General features: G+C 32.6%; 1 protein-coding gene across 1 annotated transcript; it reads left to right on the forward strand.

The window, feature by feature from the left end:
- The first annotated feature begins 3,087 nt into the window (after positions 1-3,087).
- Positions 3,088-11,687, forward strand: Pgm1 (phosphoglucose mutase 1). The gene is made up of 8 exons (XM_089645488.1): positions 3,088-3,498; positions 3,578-3,659; positions 3,910-4,109; positions 5,083-5,239; positions 5,578-6,175; positions 6,789-6,972; positions 9,632-9,711; positions 11,539-11,687. Exons 1-8 carry the CDS (start codon positions 3,256-3,258, stop codon positions 11,675-11,677), a joined length of 1,683 nt encoding a protein of 560 aa, XP_089501614.1. The 5' UTR covers positions 3,088-3,255; the 3' UTR covers positions 11,678-11,687.
- The last annotated feature ends 910 nt before the right edge of the window (positions 11,688-12,597 follow it).

A 12,597-nucleotide genomic window follows, 5' to 3' on the forward strand; every position in this document is an offset into this window, starting at 1 on the left:
AATGCGTGGACGCAGCAAAATCGTCGTTATGCATTAAAAACCACGCAAGACGATTCTTAGTTCTGAGTATCAAGCGGCATCGTTGTAAATTAACCAAATGTTGCCAAATCTGATGATTTAATCAACCAAACGCTCAAATAATATTTAACAATGTACTCCGAATGGCCACGAGGACGCAGTACTATCGACGTAATGCGTAGACGCAGCAAGACCGTCGTTATGTATTCATAATAATATTTCAACGTGATCGGCCAGAGGGACGCAATACTATCAAAGTAATGCGTGGATGAAGCATGACCGTCGTTGTATATTCAAAATAATATCTACTCGTGATCGTTCACTGGGACGCAATACTATCGACGTGATGCATGGAAGCATCATGATTGTCATTATGAGTTAAAAATAGTATATTCTCATGAGCGGCTACGGGGACGCAGTACTATCGACGTAATGCGTGGACGCAGCACGACCGTCGTTATGTATATAAAATAATATCTACTCGTAATCGGTCTTGAGGACGCAATACTAACGATGTAATGCGTAGACGCAGCATGATCGTCGTTATGTATCGAAAATTATATTACTTCGTGGACGCGGCAAGATCGTAGAAATGAATAAAAACATACACTGCTCGATATATACATCGTGTAGCGAACCTGTCGGCAAAATGTCAAACGTTCAATATTCGTTTCCAGACATTCTGAGACATTTTTTGCTTCCACAAAAATTTTTACCATACGATTCTACATGGGGTAAGCATCGTTCTGGCCAATTTTGAGGTCAAAACATTGCAGCGTCCGTATATCGGACGCTGTAAGTCGGTGGACGCTGCAATGCTATGGAGTTTTTAGGGGTCGGACGCAACAAATGTAGCGGGATATATATATATATATATATATATATATATATATATACGCCTAAAAAGGCTTTTACATAAAAGTGATAAATGATGCAGTGTACATAGGAGAATATCTGTATTATACAGGAGATACTGACAGTAAATAGATGTAATCCATTGTAAAGTAGGTACAAAATACACAATTGTAAAATTGTGATAACAAGTATAATGAAAAAATATTAAGAAATAATAAAAAAAGAAAACTAAATAAAATTTTAAAAAAACTAAATATGAAGCAATATTAGTAAAACGTAAGAGTAATATAAAGTAAAAAAAAAAGAAATTACAACACTACATATAAGACAAAACATTAAAACTAATTTACCAACGCTACTCTAATTTGTAGGATTCGACAAAGTTAGTATAGATTATGCTTAATTCTATAAATGGAGTCAATAAATAAATCAATAGCACCCCCATACTTGTTGCCCAGATCATGCATCCTATTGGTCAGAGAGTGATAGTTGGTCGTGTATGTATTGCAGAAGAATGTTATATTTTGTCTTCTATTCCTAGTCGGCACATGGAATTTAATAGTGGCAACGATGGCAGGACTATCAAATAAGTTGTTAATGACTCTGTATAACACAAACAGGTCTGAAATAATTCTCCTGTCAGACAGTGTTATTAGATGCAATTGATTCATCAAACTGACATAATTAATGTAATCAATAGGAATTCTGAGCTTAAAATTTACTGTGCACTCTTTCTATATTATTTGAGTGAACTTTATATAAAGGGGACCAAATAGGTGAATTATACTCCAATTTACTTCTGACTAATTAAATATGGAGGGTTCTCATACAATATATGGACTTAAAATCAGTTAAAGTTCTGCAAAGGAAGCCAAGCATCTTTAAAGCCTTATTAGTAATATAGTTGATGTGTGCAATGAATGACAAGTTTTCATCGAATATTACACCCAAGTCACGAATTTGTGACACTGGTATTAATTCAATATTATTTAATGTATATTCATGTAAGATATTAAAACGAGTTTTGGAATTTTTTGGAAAGTTTTGGAAGTTTCACAAAACCTAAACAATATTACACATTTAAATAAATTAATAGCAGCCACATCATTATTAAACAATTAAGATAACATTAATGTGGGGAAAACAGACTTCAAATACCCCACAGAATATGAAATCTATTGTCACAATTATTTTATCAGTAAATCGGTTTAACCGGTAATAAATCATTTTACACATCATCAAATTTAAATTGGGAGGGGGTAAAATACAGGGTTTTCCAATAAGAGGTGTTATTTTGATATTCAATCGTAAAAGATCAATGGTTTCGTTGCTTGTGTGGCACGTAGCGCCGTCTTGTTGGAAGTAAACGTTGTTCAGATCAATACCATTCAATTCCAGCCATAAAAAATCATTAATCATCTCTCGATAGCGCAATCCATTCATCGTAACTGTTGCTCCAGCCTCATTTTCGAAAAAGTAAGGTCTAAAACGACTCCGCCGGACCATAAACCGCACCAAGCATTCACACGTTGACGATAGAGAGGCTTTTTAACAATAACTCTTGGGTTTTCCGAGCCCCAGATGCGACAATTTTGCTTGTTGACGAAGCCACCGAGGTGGAAATGGGCCTCATCACTCAAGATGATGGTAATTATTCGGAATGGCTGGACAAGGATTATATGAAATATTTTTAAATAAAACCTTCTGATTTTATGTAAAAATATTTCATATAATCCTAGAATATAATCCTAAACGATTTGCATTTGATTCACTAAAGTGAATTTTAATAATTTCAATGCGTTGTTGAAGCGTGTATCGTTCCATTTTTATTAATGGCGTAGTTTCTACTTGTCAAATGTCAAAAAATGACAGTTTCAAAAGTAACATCTACCGAAATAGCGGGCTATTCAAAACAACACACCTAATTTAACACCTCTTATTGGAAAACCCCGTAGAATCATATAAATAAGTCGTCCAAACCATAAATCAGTCCAAACGTGGTTATAACCACAGTTTGAAAATGGCCTTGAGAGCCGAAGCAGCTGTAACAATAATAAAAACCAAAAAATACTCGTAGAACTTTAATAATATTATTAATTTTGAGTTCTACAATAAATATTTATTTTTCTGTTAAGATTCTGGATTGAATCTAGCTCAGAACATAAATAAATGTAGCTTCTCGTACATGTCCTTGAATGACTTTGAAATGACATTTTTGACATTTCTAGCTGGAATATCGAAACTGTCTGTGCAAATTGTTTGCGTGATAGTTTATTTATGCTGTTTACCGTGGTTCAAATGCGATAAAACTGCTGTTCTATTTCTGTGATAGTATCCTGATTTTACTAAAATATTATAAACAAGTTCGTTTTATTTCACAAAATGAGTTTAAAAGCCGTTTCCAAACAAACAACTCCTTTCGAAGGGCAAAAGCCGGGAACTAGTGGTTTACGAAAAAAGGTCAAAGTTTTCATCCAAGAAAATTACACCGAAAACTTCATTCAGTGCATTCTCGACGCAAACAAGGGCAGCATTGAAAATTCAACCCTTGTCGTGGGCGGGGATGGCCGGTATTTGTGCAAGGAAGTCGTTGCACTGATTATTAAAATTAGTGCAGCTAATAAGGTTTGAAATAATCAGTCACATTGTTTTTAACATGGAGTTTTAATGTTAACAGAGGATCCTAATTCATATATATTTACAGGTTTCCAAGCTTTTGATTGGGCAAAATGGAATTTTATCTACACCGGCCGTTTCTAGTCTCATAAGATCCAACAAAACATTAGGTTTGTACATTTTATATTTCCCTGACATTTTATTAATTTAAATGTACTTACACTTTTCTATAATTTGAAGAATTTAACTAAATAAAATACATTGAATTATTCTCATTCCTAATTCAAAATATACTCTTCAATTATTTTTAAAATAAATTAACGGCTGCTTGATATATTTTAAACCTTCGAAAGTAGGAATCGAAATCGAAACAAATAAAATATTATTTTTATTGAATTTTATGTGTTTTTTTTTCTTTAGGGGGTATTGTTCTGACAGCATCCCACAACCCCGGCGGCATAGACAACGACTTTGGAATTAAGTTCAACTGTGCAAATGGTGGACCAGCTCCTGATCAGACAACTGATGAAATATACAAACTCACCACCAAAATTACAGAGTATAAAATCGTTCCTGATTTGGATTGCCCTATTGACAAGCTTGGAGAATATTCTTTCGATGTAAGTTTTTAATACTTACTATTTATTCTCTACTAAATTCTTTTTGATTGGTAAGGGAATAGTTGTCGTAATATAACTGGTAAGGTTTTATTTCAATGCATAGTTTTACATAATTCATAAGAGTCATTAAATATAATATTCTGAATAAATTATAATACTATCTAAGTAACATAATAATATAATTAATTGCTTTATTGTGGCTTTATTTAATAATTATCTTAAGTATTATTCCTGTTTTATTCTTGGTACTTGTTATCTTTCTCTACCAAGGCCATTGAAACATAATATATTGTTATAAAAAACATTATAAAAACTTTGAATGTACATTTTTTATTGAAATTAAAAAGAAAAGGTACAAATGAATATTAAGTTACATAGCATTCTTAATTAACTAATATAATTGCTCATTTAGTAGAGAAATATTTGCGGGTTTTACTGGAGAGCTAGTCTTATACAATCTATCTATATAAATAAAAATGTAAGTGTTCGTTTGTTCAAAATCTTAAATCTCCAAAAGTTCTTCACAGTTTGATTTGAAATTTTGACAAAACGTTGCATTGGAATATGAACATTTTTTTATGAACCTATATTAAATATATGTCACCCGTGACAAGTAAAAACTTGCTATTTTTTGAAAAAACAGCGCCATCTGTTGGATGTAAAAGCAACACACTCTGTTGTTTCTCTATCTGCACAGAAGGACTTGGCCACAGCAACGTGTGGCGGGATTTCAGCTAGTATTTAAATAAATATAATTATCTAGTTACAAATTTTTTTCAGTAATTGCCTAAAATATTATAAATATCGGATAATAAAATCAGAGAAAATAGCAACAGATTAGCAAAAGAATATATCTGAAAATCATCAGTAAATTACCACTGTTGGTTTTGGATAAAAATATATTTTTAAAAAATGCTAATTCAAATGTAAGGATTTTTCTTATAATAATGAAATTGATTGTATTTTTTAATAGGTTGATGGCAAAAAATTCGAAGTGAGTGTAATTGACGCTGTGGATAATTTTGTCTCACTAATGAAGAGCATCTTTGACTTTGGCAAGATTAAGACCCTTCTCAACGGCTCTGAACAGAGGAAACCCTTCAAGGTTCTCATTGATTCAATGAACGGAGGTAATTTCATAACATTTCCAAATGTTTCGGATGCCATAGTTAAGAGCTAAAATAACATAAATTATGTGATGTTATGTTAGTTATTTTGGTGGTAACAAAAACATCAATTTACATTTAGTGATATTTACAACTCTAATTTTGAATTAATATAATTAATGATAGAAGATTTGCTATCATCATATTATTATTAATTGAGTAATGTCGAAATGTAGGCCAAATATGTGTATGATCTTAATATTCAAACAGTAACTGTCAATAATGTATATTTCCATTTCTGTTTTCTGAAGACATTCAAATTTATGGCTTTTCCATTTTGACACGGTTTATTTCCCTTCCAGTGACTGGGCCCTATGTGAAGAACATTTTCACGGATGAACTGGGAGCATCTCCCGATAGCTACACACGCACCATTCCCCTCGCAGACTTTGGCGGAGCTCATCCCGACCCTAACCTCACTTACGCTGCAGACCTCGTCAACAAGGTCAAGAGTAGCGACATCGATTTAGGTGCTGCGTTTGACGGAGATGGTGATAGGAATATGATCATCGGCCGTGGGGCCTTCTTTGTTACCCCTTCCGATTCTCTTGCCGTTATAGCCGACAACCTCAATCTCATCCCGTACTTTGTCAAGAACGGAGCCCAAGGCTTTGCAAGGAGTATGCCAACTGCCGCGGCCGTTGACAGAGTCGCTGAGAAACTGGGAAAGAGTATGTACGAAGTGCCAACCGGTTGGAAGTACTTTGGAAATCTGATGGACGCCGACCAGCTCTCTCTGTGCGGAGAGGAGAGCTTTGGAACGGGATCCAATCACATCCGGGAGAAGGATGGACTGTGGGCGTGTCTCAGTTGGCTGTCCATCATCGCTGGAACTGGAAAGTCTGTTGAAGAAATTCTAACTGACCACTGGAAGAAATATGGCCGCAATTATTTCACCAGGTACATAACTTAGTTATCTCCTAGTTTTCATTAGATACACAAATATTAATTGGTATGTTTAGTTGAGGATTTGATGCAGAATTGATTGAGCACTTTACAAAAAGCGTTCATCAAATTAATAATTTATTATTTTGTTCAGCTACATATCCTCTTAATCTCGTCTTTAAATAAGAATTTTGTTATTAGCCAATTTGCCGATTAACATTCCTAATCATTATGGATAAATAGGCATGCGCCAGTCTCTATTTGGCAACAATAAGTATTCTTTTCAAACCAACGCATCGCATATCGCTGGAGACAGAGATTATCTGTGCATAATAGCTATATGGTAAGGGTATAAGTTTTATCATATCGTTAAAACACGCAAACTCTCTCCTTATCATTGTTTGTATAATTGTATTTTAATGAACAAGCTATTTACATAACTTATGTCATAACTTTTATAGGTATAATTTTCCCATGTATGTATGCATTATTTCAACAATTTAAAGTTATCAGTGGTAATAAAAATATATTACTTTTGACAATAAGTTGTCTTTACATGTTTGTAAATGTTTTTTTTTGTTACTCTTTTGTACCGTTTGTTACAATGATAATTAATGAATTATTACAGATACGATTATGAAGAATGTGCAGCCGATCCTTGCAACAAGATGATGGCGGATTTGGAAGCTAAAATCACCGATCCATCTTTCGTTGGCAAAGAATTTTCCTACGGCAGTAAGACTTACAAGGTTAAGTTGGGAGACAACTTCTCTTACGTTGACCCCATCGATAAATCTGTTTCTACCAAACAGGTGAATTTTCAATTTATTATTTCTATTGGTTGTTTTGCTGTTGTTAGCCTTAGCAGAAAATGAGCTTATCCATGAGATATTTTCGATTAGTATTGTATTTTAACTCTTTGCACGCGGCCGTATCAACTGTTGTTACGGCAAAAAGTCTATACTCACACGCGGCTGTATCAACAGTTGATACGGAAACTTTGACGGTCGATATTCCAGCGCTCTTTCGTCACAAATGTATTTCTTGCTCACTTGGACATTCGTAGAACTATCACGATGCTGACATCTACAAGAATTTCTCAAAAATAAAATTGTATTTCATAAAAAAAGATCGATAATCAAGTGCGCCTCTTCGCGCCTTTTAGTCCTTTAGTTTACATTTTTGTTAACGGATGGCGTTAGTACTAGTATGTCATTCATAACTTTTCATAACTAAAAATGATAAGTGATCATGGTGTCCCACTTGTGTCTATCAACGCAGTGGCCTAAGTACACACACGCCGAGTGAATGGCGGGACCACATTCAAAAGATATGGTACGTCTATGTATATATGATATTTTATGTTTTTGTATATAAAAAAACATAAAATATCATACATATCTTTGTATGATATTTTATGTTTTTGTTTTTATCAACATCTAAGAGTGTTGACACACGAGGATTTGTTTTCATATTGCGGAGAATAATCTGTTCTGTCTATATAGTCCAATAAATCATGCCAGAATGCTATAATTTGACATTTAATTGCGTGCATAGGTATTGGAAAATATGTACCGCGTACGAGTATAGATAAAACGGAGCAAATTAACGCGTTCAAAAGGTTAATCTAATTATGTATTCATTCTGGTACTGGTGAAATCATTTTATTCAGATAGCGGGAGGTAATATAAAAAAAGCTCGGAGCAGATAGCGCTGGTGTTGTACAGTTTAAAAGATACTTTTTTCAGGACTTATAGGTATTTTTTTTTCAAATTGCTTTATTAATATGGTGGTTGGAGTGTCAAGGAGTTTGGAGAAGCAGTAGACTTAAAATTAATTTGAAAATTAAAATTAAAAATAGTGGACAGGATTTTGCTCTGCAGGTGAAGTGATAGTTAAATACAGTCATCTATGCATTAATCAGCTGGATTTATCCGAATTATATTGTTTGACAAAAGAGGGCATTACTATTCCTGTTTGGTTGATTTAAAACTAAAGGATTAAAATATTTTTGTCACAATAAAGTGACAGTACTTTAGAATTACAATGTGTTAGTTCTTTTTTATTCTAAATTCTACTCTCTTGAGAGCTTGTCGTGACAGGTTATAATTTCATGGTGCGAATGCAAGTGTTATTGTGCCGATTGCCGTCCGCTGCCGAATTTGGAGATTAAGGAATCGCTGCAAACTCAATGCGATTTATATATTCTGTGAGTTCACTGTTTTTATGTATTTGGTGGCTGTATTATAATTTGTTACTTTTCCTGCAGAGTGAATTTTGTAATCAACCCATTTTTTCACAGGGAATTAATTATTCCCTGATGGTCTGTGTGGTTTACAAGCCCGATCATTACCAGAGTTATTAAAAAATGAATTAAGAAATATTAATTGCAAAAGTAATTGGGAAAATGGAAGACTTGGTTCCATTTATAACCGCAACCTATTTCAGATTGTTTTCCTATGAATGTAAGTATCTAGACATACTTTTAACAGAATAATACCCAAAATTTAATTTCGGCAGTTTACCACAGAAATAATAATTTTCTCCCTATTTTCTGAACCACAATGTTGAAAAGTGAGGTTTACTCAAGTTTGTATTGCTATTAAAATAGGTTTTTGCTCAAATTAGACTAGGTATACAATTATAACAGCTTCCAGAGGCATCACAGAAACTGATTAGACTAGGTATACAATTATAACAGCTTCCAGGGGCATCACAGAGTCTGATTAGACTAGGTATACAATTATAACAGCTTCCAGAGTCATCACAGAGTCTGATTAGACTAGGTTTACAATTATAACATCTTCCAGAGGCATCACAGAGTCTGATTAGACTAGGTATACAATTATAACAGCTTCCAGAGGCATCACAGAGTCTGATTAGACTAGGTATACAATTATAACAGCTTCCAGAGGCATCACAGAGTCTGATTAGACTAGGTATACAATTATAACAGCTTCCAGAGGCATCACAGAAACTGATTAGACTAGGTATACAATTATAACAGCTGCCAGAGGCATCACAGAGTTTGATAGAACAAAATGTTTATTGCAAATACGAGAAATTTTTACTGGTTCATAGGTATGTATTTTTAAGACACAATCCATATATTTCTAAACTGTTCATCACTTTGAAACTTTCTCATCCAGACTTTCTCGAGAAACATAAAGGCACAATACAACATTGGGACATTCTAATTACTATTGTATACTAAACTTTTGTAAAACAAACTGTCTCCATTGCATAGGAAGAATGGCTGGCACGATATCCAACTACACCAGCGCCAACGACTCATTCAGCGTTTCAGATTACGTATCGTGCTCCAAATAAAATCCTAATTCCGGGGATTTATTTTGCTATGTCCCAAAAATCTACAGTGGAAACGCCACCGACTGCAGAGTTGATGTTTGGCAATCGGTACAAAGTTCTCCTCTTATCCACATGCAATAATTTGTCCATTGTTGTTTGCAGGGTCTTCGTATCATATTTGATGATGGCTCCAGGATTGTTCTCAGACTCAGCGGAACGGGAAGCTCGGGCGCTACAGTCAGGTAATGATAATTATTTATTTTACTAAGAACGGGTTGTTTCAGAGAATTTGAACAGTTATATTTATCATGAGCTGTTTAATATATTATCTACATATCTATTTAACTTTTTAAAAATCTCTCTTCCTAATTTTTCAATAAGAAATACTATTTTAAAATATATCCGAATAATTGCCTAAATGGGTAAAGGTAAATTAATATATATTATATAAATATTTCAAAATGATTGTTTTATTATACATATAAGTACATATCAGATTAGAGATTTGTTAATTTTACAATCAATTATTATTAATTATATTTAGATTTTTACTATTGATTATATTATATTTAGTTTCTAGCTTCTGATTGTGTTTCATGTATTTTTTATTGTTAGGTTGGCAGTGCCTACAAACATACTCTAACTATGCGCGAACTTCATATTAGTGTTCTGTTGGCAAATTATTATTATTTACATAAATAATATTTAATATCAATATTTTTAAAAATGCAAAAAGTTGTTGTTTATTGTCATTAAGTTGAATCAAATGTTTTTTTTAAATGCGTATTAAAAAGGTAGATGTTGGTAAAGAATAACCATCAGTTTGAGTATAATTAACACCTTTTAACTAAACCGACTGCTAATCTCATCGCACAATTACGCTCTTTTTATTCATAAACATGGGTACAATTAATCAATATGTAATAATCTATTATTTCAGTCAACTTTGTTATAACTATATTTAATTGTTGTGACAAACTATACGATATTGATTTACCTTATAGACATTGACGGTTGTAACACATATTTAAGCACTACAAAACTCCTATGAGAGCAAATTCTATTACAGTAACAGTTAATATCAGTTGTAGACATGTACTGAATAATAGTGTTTCATTTGAGAGAATCCATAACAAATACATACAATTTCATTAATTCAAACAACTGTCATTCTTATTATGCCTAAATTGAACATGTTATTATTCATTATCTCCTTCCTGTTCCGTGTTTTAACAATATATACTCACCTTCTCTCTGTGAATGACCTAATATCTACCTATTAAATGTAACTGGAGCGGGTTTTTAACTGCAAGTAATATATTATTATTATTGTAACGATTTGCGATATTCAAATAATTCTGCAATGTCATTTGACTGCAGTAGTAAACCTACATCAGTTGGATTAATATAGGATTTTTTCAGCGTAACGGAATAGTCCTACAACGAAAATTTTATCACCACGCATTTCAATTTGGGTAAAATCATTGTCGAATTTTTGTCTCTCCTGAATATTGCCAAATATTATTTACGCGGTGATGGATTGCCGTCGACGATATGTAGTAATAATAATGAATATTTCCTAATAATATCTATGAAGATTTATAAAATTTCCTTTGTAAGTAGATGTAAGTGATGACTTTCCGACCAAGATATACATCTTGGCCAACCTCCATGTCAATATGAATATATATTTAGTAAAAATGGTTCCATGATAACTCAACACAGTGACTATTCAACACACATTTAAAAAGTCATTAAAAACGATGAAAAAAAAATTAAACCTAACCTAACCTACTTAACCCAGTTAATAAAGTTTTTGTTTCATCACTTTCCATGACTTTATATAACTTTTTAAAAATGTGATGATTTATCATTTTGATGATTTATCCGGTCACCAATAAAAATATATATTTAATAATCGGCCTCTCTTCCACCGACTCACGAGAGTCAGATTTTTTCACCTCACTAACGCCGGGTTAATATGAAATCATTTTTCTGATAATGGTTCAATGTAACATTAAATAAATATTTCAGTTTTATATAAATTTATATATGTATATTTCTTCTAGGCTTTACATTGATTCATATGAAGCAACGGACGTGACCGGCGACGCACAAGTTATGTTGAGGCCGCTGATTGAAGTCGCTCTCCAATTGTCGGATCTGAAGAAATTTACAGGACGTGATGCTCCCACTGTCATTACATAAATCATTACCTTCGTAATACAAGTTTTAAGTTTGACATCTGTAAATCAGTTCATTGTTTCGTAGGCTATACTTACAGTCACAGAAAATTTGGTGCGTGGTTTATAACATAATAATATATATTAATAATATTACATTATTGTAATTAAAATAAATTATCAACCATTAAAAATCTACTAAATATGATGGAACCTACTTAGCAAAATATGTAAATAGATATACTCTATTCATGGAGAATAAACAATAGTGTCTAATTTTCAAAAAAAAACTTTTCGATATTTGTTAAATTTTGTCTGTATTATGTTTGTTTTGGTATATCAATTAATACCAAAAATAGTTGTATTTAATGTTCCCTCTAAGGCGTGCGGGTGTGCAGCCACACGCATGTTAAAAATTGTCCGCACACATGTTTTCATCTACCGTATACATCTCGAAGAATAGATAATTAATATGTTAATTAGTACCAAAGTATCACCAATTATTATTAACCTTCTGGACTTCTATATGAAGTAACATTATGGAGCAAGATTTTTTTTTTTATAATCTACATATTTCAAAAATGTAATTTATTATTCCATGGTACATTAACTTGATTACTTAATTTATCTATGAATAAATGTGCATCTTTATATTGCACGGATAAGTTGATGGGCTGCATACACAATGAAAAAATTAGAGGGAACGTTGGTTGTATTGACTAACAATATTTTCGTAACCAAAGATTATATATGGGATGTGGTTTTTTTTTTAATAATCTAGCCATTTTGATTTTTATTCAACTTGTGTTATTTTATTGTGATGATGCTTTGCTTACAATAAATACATACTATGCTAAGAGTAGAATAAATTGATTGTCATAAAAATATTGATGTATATTATAACAGATCTATTTATAAAATTTACACTTTGATTAGTAGCAAGCG

Source organism: Hesperophylax consimilis, chromosome 1 (assembly GCF_061612785.1).
Source record: "Hesperophylax consimilis isolate HC1 chromosome 1, BYU_Hcon_1.0, whole genome shotgun sequence".
In the NCBI taxonomy this organism is placed as follows: domain Eukaryota; kingdom Metazoa; phylum Arthropoda; class Insecta; order Trichoptera; family Limnephilidae; genus Hesperophylax; species Hesperophylax consimilis.